Genomic DNA, 17,560 nt, shown 5'->3' on the forward strand with positions numbered 1-17,560 from the left:
ATAATTCACTCTTTCTGAATCTTGAAAAAGGAATTCATTCCAGTTCTGTGAAAGGATGAAAAATCACATTCAACTTCACAAATGCCACACCACCAGAGTGTGTAAAACATGCACTGAACCAGACAATTTTCAATGCTCTTACAAGGAGGTAATCTGCATATAGCATTATCCCTCAGAATGACTGTGTCTGGAATAGATCTTCATTTTGCTGGACCCCCTACATTTCTGAGCCATATTATTTCATATGGATGTTTTCCAATTATGTGATTTGTCTGGAATATGCCTGGAATCTGTCTGGAATCTACTGGGATCAATTCAGTTATTCATACAAGCTAGTGCATCCAGCCACATCTGAAATGCCAGGTATTTTCAGAGCCATCCTTTCCAGGCTGGTGGACAGGACACTGGACCCACTGTGGACTCATGCTGGTCTGAACGGCGGAATGGGGAATGGCGGCTGTGGCCCGCTCGCAATGCTTTGTCTCTGACACTCCCTCCTCACATCGTTTCCCTGCTCCAGCCTCCCATGGGACGTAGCCCCTCATGAACTCCTCCAACGTGAGTCCTTCCCAGAGGCTGTGGGTCTTCAAAAACTGCTCAAGCATGGGTCCTCACTGTAGGATAGGGTTCTTCACGAACAGGCTGCTACTACATGGGCTCCTCATCTCCAGGGGTTCAGCTCCTGTCAGGACTCTGCTCCTTACATGGGCTCGCCATACACTGCAGCTTATTTTGAGGCATATCCACCAGCATGGGGTCCTACACAGGCTTCAGTGTGGATATCTGCTCTGACATGCTCCTTCATGGGCTGCAGGGAGAAAACCTGCTTCACTGTGGACTTCATGGGAGAAGGGGATATTTCTGCTCCAGCACCCCAAATACCTCTTCCCCCTTCTTATTCACCGAGCTTGGCATTTGCATAGTTGCTTCTCTGACATTTTCCATCAGCATTGCTGATGGGCTGAGCTTTGGGCAGTGGTAGGTCTGACAGGGGAGCAGCTCCTCATCTCTTCTCACAGAGCCCCCCCTACAGCTCCAGTCCTCCCCTGCTACCAGAACCGTGCCACATAAACCTGATACAGTCTTTGAACCAATAGAGGTTTCTGGAGAATCTTTTATATGCAAAAAGATGTACTCATTTCCTCCTGGCAGTTCTAACATCATAGAATTCTAGAATCAACCAGGTTGGAAAAGACCTTTGAGATCATAAAGTCCAACCATTCCCCCAGGACTGCCAAGTCCACCACTAACCCATGTCACTAAAGGCCTTGTCTACACGTTTTATCATGGTGTTAAGAGTGCTGAACACACTGTCTGTTTCTTCCAGCTTTATTAACTATGCATTATGCACCACCTGCCAGTATGCAAGTAGTATTGAGCTTGTGGTTAGGTTCTAATCCTCCAATATGTTTCTTCACAGATTGGATTTAGTGAATCATGAATCCCATTTGAGGACAATATTCACTCCACTCATCCTTTAAGACAGTAGTAGCTGACATTCCATTTTCCTTAAGATACACTGTGGTGAACAGAGAAATTCTCCAGGACATCTGGTTCCCCAAACATGACACATTACATTTTACAAGTGGGAATATGACCAGTAAGGAAATCCTGGATCAGAGACCCCAACATGACAGGACACCCACACTGAGACTAAAGACCAAATGCAGCACTGCCAGTTACTGTGCTATTTCCTTCTTCAGTCACAGTACAAAGAGAGTCCAATCTGATAGCAATGGCATGTGGTTCTCTCTTAAATACAACAGGGCTGGAAATGGGTTTAAGCTCTTGAACAAAGCTCAAAACTTCCAGCTTCCAGCACTTCTCATTCATAGTTATACAAGTGGGAAATGTGGGAGCCTTTTTATTTTTTGCACAGAAAGCAAACACACTTCACATTTGCCAAGTAACTAAAACTCAGAAACTTCCATGTAAGGCAGAACTCCTTCAAATAAAAGGAAGAAAATCCACTCAACTTTGACCACAGTTTTCTCTGTTTGTCTCAAGGAAATTACAGCTAAAATTTCAACATTTTAAAAGAGGCTGATGGTTAAGTGGTTGTTTAAGCCTTCAATGTTTATTAGGCAGTCCATATCCTTGTGGAACCACAGGGCTGAACCATGCTACCTAAAATCTTCCTGTTCCTATAGCAAGCATGTAGTTAAAAACTCCCAAGGGGGAAAACCCAACCTACAGTGCAATGATCTGCTTCAGTCTCACTCAGCTGGCACTGGTGCCCATTGGTGACTGCTGCACATCCAGCAATGGTTAGTGATAGGAAACAGGCTGCAGAGCTCCAGCAAAGGGTGTCAGCCACAACTTCTTTCTTCCAGAGCTGTTTGGCTTGACTGAGCACTTGGCTTTGGCCATGGAACATTATCACAATCAGATATGCCAGAAAAAGGGACCATAATCACTACCAGTGAATAGTGTTCTGTCTAAAAGTAGCATAACTGCAAAAATCTCAGATACCATCTACCACAGGACACCACAAGGTCCCCTAAGGTAAAATAGATCTTAGCCTTCTCTTCCAAACACGTAAAACCAGAAATAGTTTCTAGCTTTTTTTCTGAGAGATATATTTTTTCTTCAAAATGTGATACAAACTGCTTACAGCTTTTTCCCAGGGAGACAAACTATTTTCAACCACTTGCTTCCCCCTCTCCCTGCCATGGGATGCCATGCATTTTAGAAAAGACCTATTTTCAGTAGTAGAAGCCACTGTCTATTTATTTCTAGTTTTCAGAACAAAGAGGTGTGGCTGCTTGCTGAGGCTTTATAGGATCCTTAGCAAACCCTGAATATTTCCTGATTTGTTTTGTAAGTACAACGTATTTCTACTTCTGGCTAAAATCAAACACATAGGAAGAACAAAAAGTCACAGCAAACAAACAAGACAAAACAGACCAGTAAGTAAAGCATAAACCCATTCAAAGTACATGTTCGGTACAGCCCATTTGGTCCTTTACATACGTCTGGACCCCTCTTCAAGTGAAAGCACAGAGGATAGTGAGACTGAAGAGGGTATCTCTTTTTGAAGGTATGAAATTCTACACGAACTGTAAGCCAAACAGTGGCTCTCAAGACAGTCTAAGACAGTAGTGAATAGAAAACAGGAATGCAAAGGAAAAATTGTATGGATTTTGTCCTATGTTTCTAACCATGAAGTTAGGGAGACAGCAGAATGTTTATATCATCAGCTGGAGATGGGCCATGTTAAAGCCCAAAAGGCAGAAATGAGAAAAACACAAGAAGAATAGAGGTGACTGATCTCAATTCATAGTTTTCACTTTTGATGTTCCTATAGATGTTTGGTTTTGAAGAGGAGGAAAGCCTATAAAACTGTAAGGAGAAGCTGTAATCCATCAAAGGGTACAACCAGGGTGTAAAACAGCCCCCAGGCTGCTCAGGCTTTAGAGCTGGCTGGACTTTGGGTGCATGGTTATGTTACAGGAAAAAAAAAAAAGTATATATCTATATAATTCAGCTTCAGGATTAAAATAACCAGTTGGAGAGAGAAAAAATAAGACATCGTCTTATAATAAGAGCCATCAGGACTCTGCTACGCAGCATGAGTATCAGTTTGGTTATGTAAAGCCAGGCAACAGCATTGAAAATACTGACTTCAGGAACTGTGAGGAAAGCTGGTGGTGCAGGTCAGGGCTTGCTTGAAACTTCCTTTATGGCCATCAGCTCTCTGCCTCTCAGTTCCATGGAATCCATTTGCGTTTCCACATTGTTTGAAGTGACTAGCTGGAAAGGAACTAGGAAGGAGGTTATTGTGAGTGTGGGCTGGGTTTGGTGTGTGGGTGGGTGGTTTTTGGGTTGTTTTTAAATGAAAGTGAAACGGAGCTGGAGTGTGGGAAATTCCTTCCCTCAGTAGTCACTTCACAAATGGGCCATTTTTCATCTCCTTGAGTGGGGGAAAAGACTGACAAAGAATTTTAAAGGAAAACACTGCAAAAAGTTATTAATTGAAGAAAGATCTTTGGCCTTCATTATTCCAACCAATGAAAGCAAAACTTATACATCATTATTTGAGATACTGTTTCCTAAAAAGGCTGTAACAAGTAAAACTCAACAGACACGAGATAAAGCAGGAGAATACTAAAGTATGGAAAAAACCAAACCCTGGATACTGCAACTCTGTTAACAGTCAACAATTTCAACACATGCATTTTTAATTTGCATTTCATTTAGGAACATAAGATTTACTATCATGATTTAACCATTCGCCAACTAAACCGAAGGGAATCCTAAATATTTCTTAAAGAACAACACACATACATGCTCTTGGATCTTCTTCTTCCCTGTATTCAGAGTATTCTTTGTATGAAAACATACATTAATTCCATACATACAGTGTTTACAGTAATATCACTGCAGTCTTACCAGCATTATGGCATCCAAGACTGTAAGAGTGATGAGAGATTCACACTACCTACTTCACAGTGCTCCTAGAGCCTGCTTGCCTCTGCAGTCAAGAAAAGAAGGAATCTGCAATAGCTGAGCTGGGCATCTCTAACCAACAGCCTGAATGTTGCTCAAAACATCACAGATTATCAGTACAGAAACATCTAACCTGATCTCCAGTGTAACGTAGGCCACTCTTGAACTAACTTGTGTTTTAACTACAGCATCTGCTGAGAAATCCAGTTTGTATCTAGAACCAGCAACTCTTGCACAATTACACTGGTAAACATGGATAGTCTGGATTTGTTCAGCCATGAAGGCCATGTTCACCAAAGAACCTTCTAAAAACTTCCATTCTCCATACAAGTGTTTGCTTTGTTAAGCCAAATAGGATTTTTCTGGAGTTCTTCCAAGACCTATTTTCAATCCCCCAATGTTTTTTTATGTTTCACCTCTAATCCCCTTTCTCATCTCTCAACTTGCTCCTTGAATTCTGAACACCAGAACAGAGTATAGTATTTGGGTACAACATAAAGAGATATTACCTATCTTTTCTGTCTTACTAGATACACCTTGCCTATGGATATCACTGCCCTTTTAGGCGAAGTGTCACATTAGGAGCTCGTCCCCCAGACTCCTTCACAGAGAAACTACTTCCCTGTAGTGCTCTCCATCAGCCATTCTTTGTTCATCTAAATATAGACAAAATCCATACACTTGGCAGCTCTGAAGCACAGTTTGCTAACACAGTGTTCAGCACTGCCAGCTTCTGAGAGGGAGGCAGGTACCTCCTGCACCTTTCTGAGCACAGGAATAAGTACTCCTGGGCCCTCCAGTGACCTGCTTTCTCTCTGAAATGTTAGCATTCAATGTTCTTCACATATTCAATATTAAAGTCATCTGCACCTACCTTGTTTTTTTAATAGATACTGCCATAATGGCTTTGTGTATTCCTTCAGTATAAAAAGGTTTAAAGAGAGTATACACAGAGATGCCCTGGCTGTCACAGGAGACTTCAGCCAAACTTTTTGGTCAACAGATCCCTCTCTTTTCAGGTCAGGTACACAAACCCTTTCAAAGTGTTTCCTCATGACTCACCTATGTATTGCCAAGGCATTCACTTAGCTGCTGTTCATTCAATCAAGACACATCAGATGATGTCCAATCTCTTGTGTTTGGATTCAACTCTTAGAGGACCCTCAAAACCATGGCTCAGATTGGCTTGGCTGGTATGTAACTTTTGTTTGGCTGATGGCTTATATTCTTCCAATCATTTCATGCTGTTCCCTGCCTTTCTGCTCAGAGAGGTTCAGGTGTACCTCACAGAGGTATTTCATCACAGCCAGCTGAGTCTTTCCCAGTCACTGACCAGGTGTGATGAAATATCTCCCTCCAAAATGGAGGTAAAGCAGGTTAAGGCAATTCTTTCATCACTAAACTCTTCCTATTTTTAAGCAACATGAACTATTGTAACCCTTCAGGTTTTCACTTATGATTCATATTATATTTTCCAGAAGTAATTCCTACTCTTCTTCAACAATTCAGTTTGTTTCAACTGTGGTCAGAGCTATTGCCTGCATTGTGATAAAAAATGCTTATTGCATGGTATATACAATTGTGTGTATCCCACACTGCAAGACTGAGGTCTAATATTTGACAAACTCCTGCTAATAAGCATAAGCACAGCACAGACAATATTCAGGGGAAAATAAAAAGAGCTGTAAGTTGATTAAAAAAGATTTCAAACCTGATCCTGAACTATCATGAGTCCTCTGGTCCCTGCCCAGACCTCCACTTGAGAAGAAATCTCTATCTAGTTCTTCCCTACCTTTTTTGTCTGGGAAAAAACAACCCTGCAATATGCCTGTTAAAAGAAAAGTGCATTTGCATACGTACTGCATTCAGTTCCTTACTAGATACGTCTGTTCTTGGCAAATTCTGGGCAAATAAATTTCCTCTTGTAAATGTAAAGACTCTGCCTCCTTGTGTAGAGTTTTGTTTGAAACCACCCAGGAGCAACTTGTATAAACCGCGCACAAGTAAGCACAATGGTCTCAACATCCTATAAGGAAAACTTTACTCTGCTAAGCTGAAGTTTTTCATGTTTTTGGCAGAAATATCATTTGAGAACTCCAATAAATGAACATTCAAGTCATAAGGCTTTTCTCAGCTCAAGATTTACATGGGCCTCCTTTGTATCAGCCACAGAAGTATTTTAAGAGTTCGGAAATTCTAGAAGCTTTCCTCCTGCCTTACTCAGCCACTCAAGCTTGATCCTCATTAAATCCCCTGACATGTAATATATTCCAGTGTACAAGAAGCCCTTCATTATTTCTCCATGCTTAGAAGGTAATAAACCCATTTCGAAGGATGGAAGTAGGAACTATTGCAGGTGTTTCCTTACCACTCCATGCTGAGCCAGGAAGGCCATGCTAACGTGGTTTGAATGAGTTAATGGTGTGCTCCAGTGATGACTTGAGAAAAAGCATTTTTACATTCCAGTTAGGAGGGTTTCTGCTCTAGCAGAAGGTTTAGGAAGGAATGTATCTGAAATGCAGGATGGGCTCTGGATTTCCATTTCTACAGATTCATTTCTAACTCAGTTACCAACTTCTGTCACTGTGGACTTAGCACATCTGCTGAGCTATGACTGAGCCCACACTTTCTTCCACAGCTTTTGCTCCTCCACTTGTGAATGGAGACAATGAACTCAAACAGCACCTTGTCAGCTAATTTTATTTAATAATTAAATAAAGAGGAAGAAAAAAGGGTAGGGAATGTGCCTTGAGGTCTCAGGTAAAAGCCATGCCCCAAAAGCTTTTCTCCTACCATAATTTAAACAGGAATTATCTTTATTTTCCAAGATTCAGAACAGATGTATATCAGACTCTGCTCAGTACTGGGAATATTTCTGAAACACATTTAGAGACTGTGCATGCAGAAGTACAGATATCTCTGACACCTTAAACTTCATTATTTTTTACTGCATTTTACAGTGAGTCATCAGTATTTTGCCTCAGAACCAAGTGGCCATGTTTGTGAGCATGTGTATTGCAATATTGGTAAACTAACATCTTTCCAGTAAGGCATCCAGGTTGCTTTAAAATGGGACTAGATTCTTGTTAATTATGCACCCTTCGACAAAGTAAATGTGTATTTGAACCCTTCCCTTCAGGCACTGAAGAGACTCCTTATGGATCCTTGTTCTTTTTTTGGTTGTGGCTCCCTCTTACCTGTGTAATTAGGAGGGCAGAGACAGACATAGTTGTTGATCCCATCCACACATGTAGAGTTATTCTCACAGTCATTATCCTCGCAGTCATCTGGGTTTATTTCACACCTCTCCCCCTCATACCCAAGGAGACAAGAACAGCTTTGGAGAAAGAAAGAAGATAATCTAAGTTAGCATGGCTCGGAAGAGGCAGGAGGTTTGAGGTATACAACTGAAATTAAAACATATAGGAGTGAGTTGCTGGAGCCAAATTCACTGCTGCTGTGCAGTACAGAGCACTTTAACCCAATGTGTTTTGTGAAGGATGCAGCCTGACGGTTCATGGGGTCATCTAATCATTTACAGGAGACAAAACCAGCAGCAGGATAAAGCCTCTGTCATGCTTCCCTTTGCTGACTCTGTTGATAACGCTAACTCAGAGTTGAAGTAAGCAACTCCAGGGCAGGAGAGCAAACATCACGGTGTTCAAATCCTTGCCTTTCTCTGTTAGTGATTTTGGGAGTGTGTGGATTCTTGCCTACCGAGGACTGCACAATCACATGGTAACTTGGCAGCTTTTAGATAGCTCACTCTCTTCAAAGAACAATGGCTCAAACAGAGTTTAAAGACATAACATTTTCTTCTCATTACCACTTTGTCACTTGTCCAAACAAGAAATGGTTGGGAATGATTGCTTTTACAAGTGCAAATAAGGTTTCAGTACTTCTGCAGCTCCTCTAACATCGATTTGCAGAAGAGCTGATGATGTCTAGATAATTCAACTGAAACACAAACAAACAATGGCTCTGTGAGGATGTGGACACTATTGAAGAGTAATGACACCAAATATTTTCTCTCACAAGTCTGTGACGTATGGTCCCTAGAGGGAGTGTAAGAAACTAAGTGGTTGAAGGATGACGGTTTTTTTTTAATCTCCATTTCATCTCTAGATCTAAAAGTTCTGGTTGCTAAGAGAACCTTTATATTTTAAACTAGCTGTAAGTGATGAAGAGGTGGAGGCCACAGTTTCCTAAAAGGGAGTCTAAAAACACGTGTTAAGTGTTCCAGTCATTTCAGTGGCTTCTAAGAAGCCAGCAATGACATTTGAAGTTTGGGTTTGCCAGCACTGCTGTTTGCTAGTCATAGAAAGGGCGTGTGTGGAAGGGAAGGGTTGTTTTGAGTCTCAGTCCAAACTACACATTCACTCAGCTTTTCATTTCCTTTCCCATGCAAGTTCTGGTGGCAGAAAAGGAACTGAGCAAATGTAAAGCACTACTGATTGATGAGGATGAAAATCAGAAAGCACCAGCGCAGTCTCACTAACTGCCAATCACTGCTTTCTGAAACCAGGAGCATTTCCCATGCAGAGATAGATGCAGGGTACTTTTTGTTCAGCTCAGATGGACAAAGTGGACATGGGGTGGTTATCCCACTTTCTGTAGGTGTTATGGGGTTAGGAATGCCCTGGATAAATAGAAGATCTTCAGAATCTGTGAATGCTCTCAGCATGACATTTGCTTCTCTTCCTCCTATGTGCCACAGACTGAGCAGAGTGCAGGGACTCCCAAGGGAGGGGTGGACAGAGCTCTGCATTATCCTTCAGTAGGTCCTAGGTTGGACCCTGAGGATAAGGTTTGATTCTTTATGACATGTACAACCTCAGAAGCTAAGGGAAGAGGAGGAAAAAAAGGCACAGAATGTGTTTTGAGCCACCACAACAGTAAGATCTTGTACATGGATACAGAACAGGCATATAGGTCACATGCTAACAGTCATCTTCATTCAGTTCTGCAGGGACCATTCCCAGGCCGTGAGAGTTAGAAAACCTTCACCATGAATAACCAAAACCAAACTGCTCAAATAAATCCAATTTAGAACACAATAAATCAATAAGGAATATTTTCTTTTCCTGTCTCAAGCTCATTATTGCTAATAAAATATGTCCTCTTGCTGACCCTGCAATGATCCAGAGGATCACAGGAGGCAGATAAGGAAGAAGAGCTGGTACACCATCTTCTGTGGCAATGCAACTGTTAGGGAGGGGGTTAAAGACATCTAATTAAATACAGTGACACATTCATCATGTCTCCCTTTTCGATTACAAAACCCCATTTTCAAGGGTTTATAACTCAGGCATAAAAATATGCTCCAGGCTGTAACTTGGCATCCAAGGTCTCAGTTTGGGAACACAAATTCTTCTCTCCATTTTAAGAAAAGCAACAAGAGTGGCTTTGTGCTGGTTATTTTTATGTGAATATAACACCATTTTCCTTCCACAAAAGGACTGGGACAGCTTGGATGTATGCAATTAAAAATGACATTATTAAATACTGTCATAGTAATTGTTCAACTCAGTACAGTTACCATTAGTAACAATACATATGGGATTGTTAACATACAATTGCTCAGTATTAGGGCACATTCCACACTGAAGGAAATGTCAGCATAATTGATGACATTTGGCTACTGGTCCCTATGTATTACAGGGAGTCTTTATATGCTTACATATGATTCTTTATTTTGATTTGCATTCAAATGTGCCAAATCTAAGGACTGAAATTAAAGATTAAACTTACAACTTGGGACCCGCATTGAAGCAGATGTTGAAAGAGTTGCAGTTTGGGACTGTTTGTGTTTTCCCAGAAAAAAACCAAGAAGAAAAATGAAGTTTGCAGAGTGAGTGGAAGGTCATCAACCCCGGTTCCAGCTGACCCAGGGGGAAAATGAATTCCAGAGACAACGATGAAAACTTTATCCTGACTAAATAGTGAAGCAGTGTGAGACAGCATTTCATGTGGACCTCAGGAACAATGGAGCCATGCAGGGAAGAGTTATTTTCTAAGGCACTAAGATTGCATAGAAGCCCAAATTCCCTATTCCTCTAGTTTAGGAAATTTCTGTTAGTGTTGTGTTTTCCTACAAATAAATAAACTAAAACTGAAAAAAACCCCATTATCCTCATGAAAGCACAAGGGAACACAGAACTTCAGGGCGACATTTTAGGGGTAAACTTTTAGAGCTGAAGCATACTGACAGTGTTGTTAGTTTACTATATTAACTTTTTTCCCCCATAAAATCTAATGAAACAGTTTAGCATCGGTTTATTAAAATAGGCATGTATCACCTTTCAAAAAAATCAACTTTAAATAAAGATAGTAAATTCTTCCAGGAATATTACAGTTACTTGGTAAAGGAGCTTTGGACATCAACATCCCAATCGAGTAGCCTCTAAGTCTGGAAATACAATGTTTTTCCTTGAACAAGGCTGAATTAACACCAGGGAGTTAATCAGTTCCAGGATTTTACATTTATGAGAGAACCTAGAGTTTGTGGCATATGCTAAAGAAAATTCTCTGGAAAAGGGAGGAGATTTTATATAGAGAAAAGTTTAAAAAATCCAGAGACTTGGTTTCCCAACACCGCAGGTTATCAAAGATCAGCTGTTTACCTGTGGCTAACTGAAGCAGAGCTGACAGCTCTGCCTCCCTTGTCAAAAACTCACTTACAGGCATGCTAAATTACTGTCTGATTGTCCATCTTTTTTAATCAGTCTCAATAAGCACCATTTTTGGCAACCTCTTCTCAAAGAAAACATAGATCAGATTAGATTAGAAAGAGCAGTTCAAAGGGCGGAAGAACCGAGCCACACAGTGGCATTTGACTGTTCTTTAGTGCAGCAGTCATCCCACCCGAGAAAAAAGAATGTGAGAATTAGTCAGAACTGGGAAAGCACAAGAATAGAAGACGCCGAGAAGGACTCCAGAACTCAAGCTGAACCTTCGCCCTTCAGCTGCCCCACCAGGACCTGCTATTACACCAGATCTGAGTGTCCCACTCCCCTGCTGCTGCCAGCCCTGGTGGGTACCAAGCACAGTGGGTGAGCCAGCTGGAATCCTGGTCACCACTATGTATTTCCTGTCTTTGCCTGGGGAACATCACCACCTTAGCATTATTGAAAAGGTGATTTTCTTGTCTAAGGCTACAGAAACTTGAGAGTTAAACTGCTTGGCACTTCATAGGGAGAGAGTTTTGGCTTAAGTTTCCTTTTTACAAGAGTAAAGATTTGACAAGTTTGGCAGCAGAGCTTGTATATGAATATATTTCCCTAGGGAAGAGAATATACAGAAGATATAATTTCTTTTACAGGCCACACAACAGAAAAATCCAAGGAGGCCTCTCATGAAAATGTTTTTGACATCCACTTCCTCACAGCATATAATCTAAGGCAACGTTTTCCCATCGTGATGAACACAATCTATATGCACGTAACTCCGACTGCTGCCATCCACTGGAGAGGACGTTTCCCACCAAAAAACCCCAACCTAATTACAAAGTTTTTCTTTATCTTCCCTGTCACTGACTGTTCCATCCCCACACCACATAACTCTATGACATGCTAAAGCTCCACATTCCTCTTCTCCAGAGCAGCTGGGGCTATGGACTGACTGAATTAAAAACATGGACAGAAAACAGAGCAATGCATAAGCTGAACATTTGATTTTACGAAGCAAGATTTTGATGAGATATGGTTTTATGTGTCTTTTATTAGACCAACTGAAACTATATAAATAACTATAAAAGCAGAAACCTCCCCTAAAAAGCCTCAAATGTTGTTAAGCAACAAAACCACCCCTGCAGGTTTATAAAGATCTCAAAAACTACATGCATTTGGAACTGAAGCAAAGCCTCTGAAACTGTAAAATTCTTCATGAGAAAAATTCAGAAGTAGCTTTCATTTCAGGTCATTCCGAACTTTTTACTTTCTACCACAGAACAGAACAAAAATGCTGAAGAAAAACCTGATTCAAACTCCAAGATGAAGCCTTTATTCTAGTATTATGGATGTTATAAAATGTTTTACAAGCATATTTTTAGTATCAGCTAGATTTCGGAGAAATGAGTACCGAGTGACAGAAAACAGATATTCTATTATGGTACAATTCGGCTTTGGCAAAAGCTGGAAAAAGATATCCAAACACTATTGCAGGAAAACCCAGACTGAAGACCACCAGACTTTTATTTTTCTCAAGCAGAAACCAAACCTGAACTTTTACTCCCGAAATTGCTGGGCCTGCTAAAATCTGAATCAAGAAGAGCTATATCCGATCAGAGTAGTGGTTTCACCAAAACCTAGAGGGTCTGTGAAACAGTGTGACCATTTGCATGTGCTGTGGTCTGCAGAGCCTCCTTAAACTCTTCCACCACCATGCACTGGTATGACCCTACAGACTTCTACCCAGGAGATGTGCTCTTCTGCTCTGCTCAGCGCCTTGTCATGGGTGCTCAAGCTGAGCTCTCAACTGCCCCTCATGGAGACGTGGTCATGGGTTTTATTCCTGCCCTCCCATGCTGGAAAGCCTTGGGTTGTTATTTGTAACAGAGCCTGACAGCGTCCCTTCATCCCTATCAACCTGCACTTGTCCATTGTAGTATCATCAGTGTCTTGTGTTCAGCACATGCTGGATCTGTTTCTGTAAGAAGGGAATTCTCCAGGAAGGGCAGGCCCAGAGACAGAGAGAAGCTTTGGGGCAGTTGCTTCCCCGTTTGTTCCATGCACAGGGCGATATGGAAGTTCTTTAATGCCTCATTCCCACATGAGGGATCTGGGGAGTCAAAAAGAAGCCAGGGTGCTTTCCTGGAAATCTAAAAGGCATCCTACCATTAGTAAGGAAACAGGCAGGGGGTGCTTACCCCCCTGCACCTAACGTCCTGTCACTCACTTAAGATTTCACCTGGCCCTTTCTATTTTGAACCAATCCTGTTTTTTGACTGATGATATGGGTTTGCTGACTTGATTAACAAACAGTTAACCTCACTTGGAACAGTCTTAATCACAGCTGAAAACAAACTGGAATAAAAATGCACTGGTTTGACTCCCTGCTTTCACCATTTATAAACCTTGCATTTCCACATCTCCTTCCAGCTGCTATGGATAGGCAGCTACACACAGGAGAAGACAAAACAGCAGCCATAGTAATGTATAGAAGCTTATAGAAGTGAGGCTTTTGTATGTGTCATTGAAAGAAGAGCATGGTGTACTTTTGTACATATTTTGTGCAAGAGAGCATAAATACTGAGGACTAAATCTATGAAAATTTCAGCAACTCTCTTCTAAAAATAAAAATTCTATCAACTTTAATGACAAAGAGTAGCCAAAGCCCCAAACTTGTATTTTCTCAGCTGTAAAGTAGTGCCTGTAGCAGCACAAATCTTTCAGTTGCTTCATGAAAATTTCTGGATTTTTCTTGGAGTATCCCCACCTATCCTATATCATTCTTTTATGGGAAAACTGCAGTCTGTCTTGTCCAGCTGCAAAGGTTATTCTCTGGCAGGCACAGTGCTGAAGATGGGGTGATCTCTCCATGTTTTCTAATTGTTTCTCTCAAGTCTGTTTGTCTACAAGATTCTTCAGTACAAAAATATTTTGCATCTGGTTGTTGAGCAACAGATGCTTACTTTACAAATACAAAAAAAGGGCATATGTGAGTTTGAAATGCCCCAAGGAAAATTAGCACAGAGATAACACAATGCAGAGCAGGGGGACTGCTCAAAATAGCTCTTAAAAGTACGTTCTGTGAGAAAATAAGGATGCCTGTTTAAGAGGTAATGATATGTCACATCAATAAAACCGTATTAATTACTTTGTGTGGCAAATAGAAGTGTCACATGCAGCAGCTTCTATAAAGTGGCCATTACAGTTCATTAATACAAAGTAGAAACACATTTAATATCTCATTTTAAATGAATGTTGTGTTACTACCTGAATCCATCTTTATTTGCCTCGGTGAGGTGGCAGGTCCCTCCATTCTGACATGGATTTTGGATACAAGAATTAATGGGCACGCTGCAGTCACGACCCTATTTGGGAAAATTCAGAAGAAACAAGGTTAGTAAGACACGTAATCTGAATCAATGTCTCTTGCTCCTTCACCTTATGCATGGCACCATTTACAGGAGGTCTGTGGTCTCAAGCCCACTGCATCACCTAACATTCTCTACTGATGGTCAGATATATTCACTACCTAAGTGAGAAATTGGGCAACGGATCTGGTGGGTATCTTGGTATCAGTTCAGCTTCAAGATTTTAGTTAACTCTTTCATTTGCTTGTTTTAAGGAAACAGCTGGTTTTGTCATAACTTTAACACACTATCATCTCTAATGTTAGTTATAATGAAAAGAATTAATCATGACCACAGGTAAGCAGAAGGCCACACAGGCAGCACAGGACTACGTAGTCAGCACGCACTCCACCGCATTTACCCAGTGCTCACTTAAACACTGCAACAGTACACCGTGCTCGTTGCTATGTGCTGTCAAAACCTAAAGGGGAAAAGTCATGTTTATCATGGGAGCTGAGTTTGAATTTCTGTACAGAACACACCGAATCCCGTTTCAGATATTATCATTGCACCAGTTCCCTTCTTAAAGATTGCCCTGAAATAAACATCCGTTCCAAGTGCACTTCACTGTTACCAACTGACTGTTTATTGGCTCTTCAAGGCATTGGCAAATTTCTCTGGTCATTATATTCTGCTGATTACAACAGGCTATTTGTAAAGCTGGCAAATCCAAGAGTTTGGTCTTGCTTTTCAGTTACTCACACAGTAGGGTAGAATAAAGACACCTGAAAGCCTCAGGACTCAAGGGATCTGTGCAATCACAAAAAGCTCAAGAGATCGCTCTACTCTTCCTACTGAAGGTCCCGTTAGCAGTGGCCCTCTGCCAGCTCATCTACTGGAAAGCTGATACATGACTGCAATCAAGATGAGGAAAATATCTCAGGAGATACGTTAATTCAGTCAGGGTTGCTGGGGCTTGTGCCTTGTTATTGCTGTTATTTACATTGTACTTTAGAGGAATAACAATGGTAAATCTAGTTCTAAGTTTCTAAAGAAGGAGGGCAGGTGCCTGCCTGTGACACTGGTTCCTAGCAGCTGAAGCTTATGTGTATGAGTACTGACCACCACCCACCACTGCCAACTCATCTGGCTGACAACACTCATCAGAAGTCATTCCTTTCTCCACCAAATTTGCAACAGCCTCCAACCCTTTTTAGTCTCCACATACCTAGTGTGATGTACTGGAAATGGGGGACGCTCAGATGACCGCGTTGACAAAATGAAGCACCTTGATGCTTTGACCATGTACTGTGTGTGAGAGCATCAGCTGTTGTTGTTTTTCCACCTAGTTTCGGACTTTGTTGTTCTCACAAGATACACTATTACATTAGATTTAAGAACAGACTTTGAGAAGCCTAACACTGTACTTGGCAGATACCTGACCATGACTGATACCTGACTTGCCTCAGGTTGAATGCAGTTGTGTTAGAAGAGGCATATGAAAAGACTATTGGAATGTTCAAGGAGAGGGAGCAACTACTTTGGAAGAAGATACTATAAAGACTAGGACTCTTCTGTCTAGAGAAAAGAAAACTGATGGGGGTGATATGACTGAGGTTCACAAAATCATGGAGGTGGTGAATGCAGGATTTCTCACACACTGAATCTCTCATGAGCAGAGGGACACTTACTGATGTTAGAAGATTAGCATAATGCAGATAAAAGAAAATACTCTTCCGAAGCATGAGCTCCTGGGATGCTTTTGCCACAGGAAGTTGTGAAGTCAGATAATATAAAAGCCATTAGACAAATTCACATACAATGGTTCTAAACCAGATATGAAGGCAAGAGGCAGACATCAGCTTCCCCAGTTGAATGATTGTGGGTGCTTGGAGGACTGGAGAGGAGTGGTGGCCAGGCTTGTGTACTCTCCCCAAACAGTAAAGGTTTGCTGCTGCCCCATGAAAGACAGAATGATGCAGTAAATGCACTAGAAACCTATTATGGCATTTCTCATGTTCTTATGTTAAAGTTACTTGAAAGACTTGTTTGGTTCTCAACAAGGAAAATGTTCCCTACCTTTTCTTTTCAAAAGAACCAAAGTGCTCCCTGAACCAAGACTACGGGGCTTTGTGCATTATGAGGGAATGATCACACCAGGATGGGTTTGATCGGTTTGTCTATGGCTGCATATCAGTTTGGGAAATCTCACTCTTGAGCAAGGAATAAATAGGCTGGTCACATCTTTCTAACCCTTGCTCATCACTGCCCTCCCTCTTACATCCTACAGTGATCAGAAGTTCATGCTCAGCTCTTGATCAGTGTGCCCATTTCCAGCAATGTGCCCATCGTGGAGGTGACAAGCCAGCAGGACAAGGATTGTGCTGGTTCTTTGGCAGCTCAAGCTCCATTCATGCTTGAAGTACAGTATAAATAATAGGAGAAATCTGAATTTGTCTCTGAAGGGTTTATCTTGACATTGGTGCCACCTCCATGAAGGCTAACGAAGGCATTAAAAAACCCAAATCAGCTTGTAAGTGTGAACTTTTCCACAGAGTTCATTTGACCTGGTCTGTCCACTCATGGTGCTAGGCTCTCCATTTCATGTAATGCAGTTCAGTCCTCCAGATGCTCCTGAGACCTTCAGTATTTTGTCAGGTAGGACATATTGCCATCAGACTGCAGGAAGAATTGAGACATACGGGAATTATACTTTTGCCCAACACCACAGAGGAGCTTTGCTACACAAACGGAAGACAAAGATGTATGTCTTGAGGCTCTGCCCCCAGCATTCACAAGAGAGGAGAAGCAGCTTTGCGTTGTAAATTTGTGCAAATAGAAGGAAAGAGGGACATTTTCACTCGTTTGAATGAGAAGAGAAACATTTCCAAGGAACAACAGAAAGTCCCGGCCAGCCCCCTGCCTCACTATGAGTTCATTCCCCAACACAGCACTGCAGACAGCATGCTAAGCCCTCACCCAAGACCTGGCAGAGAAGGCTTCTGCTTCATCACACCACGCCTGCCAAGCAGCCTGTCCTTCTCCATTTGAAATCCCGAGCCCCCAAATGGCTCAGAGAAGAATTGGGAAAGCGCC

The 17,560-nt window shown here is 41.6% G+C and overlaps 1 protein-coding gene across 1 annotated transcript in view; it reads right to left on the reverse strand.

Annotated features, from left to right (window-relative positions):
- Positions 1-17,560, reverse strand: part of LOC104413075 (slit homolog 3 protein-like) — a gene marked incomplete at its 3' end in the record, with an annotated part of 56,993 nt that overhangs the window by 23,151 nt on the left and 16,282 nt on the right. Inside the window, exons 3-4 of the mRNA XM_010023982.1 lie at positions 14,385-14,482; positions 7,647-7,786 (exon numbers count right to left, since the gene is read on the reverse strand). Of these exons, the coding sequence (XP_010022284.1) occupies positions 7,647-7,786; positions 14,385-14,482 (238 nt within the window). The remainder of the gene's footprint in view (positions 1-7,646; positions 7,787-14,384; positions 14,483-17,560) is intronic.

This window comes from Nestor notabilis, unplaced genomic scaffold (assembly GCF_000696875.1).
Source record: "Nestor notabilis isolate BGI_N333 unplaced genomic scaffold, ASM69687v1 scaffold8991, whole genome shotgun sequence".
NCBI classification, from domain to species: domain Eukaryota; kingdom Metazoa; phylum Chordata; class Aves; order Psittaciformes; family Psittacidae; genus Nestor; species Nestor notabilis.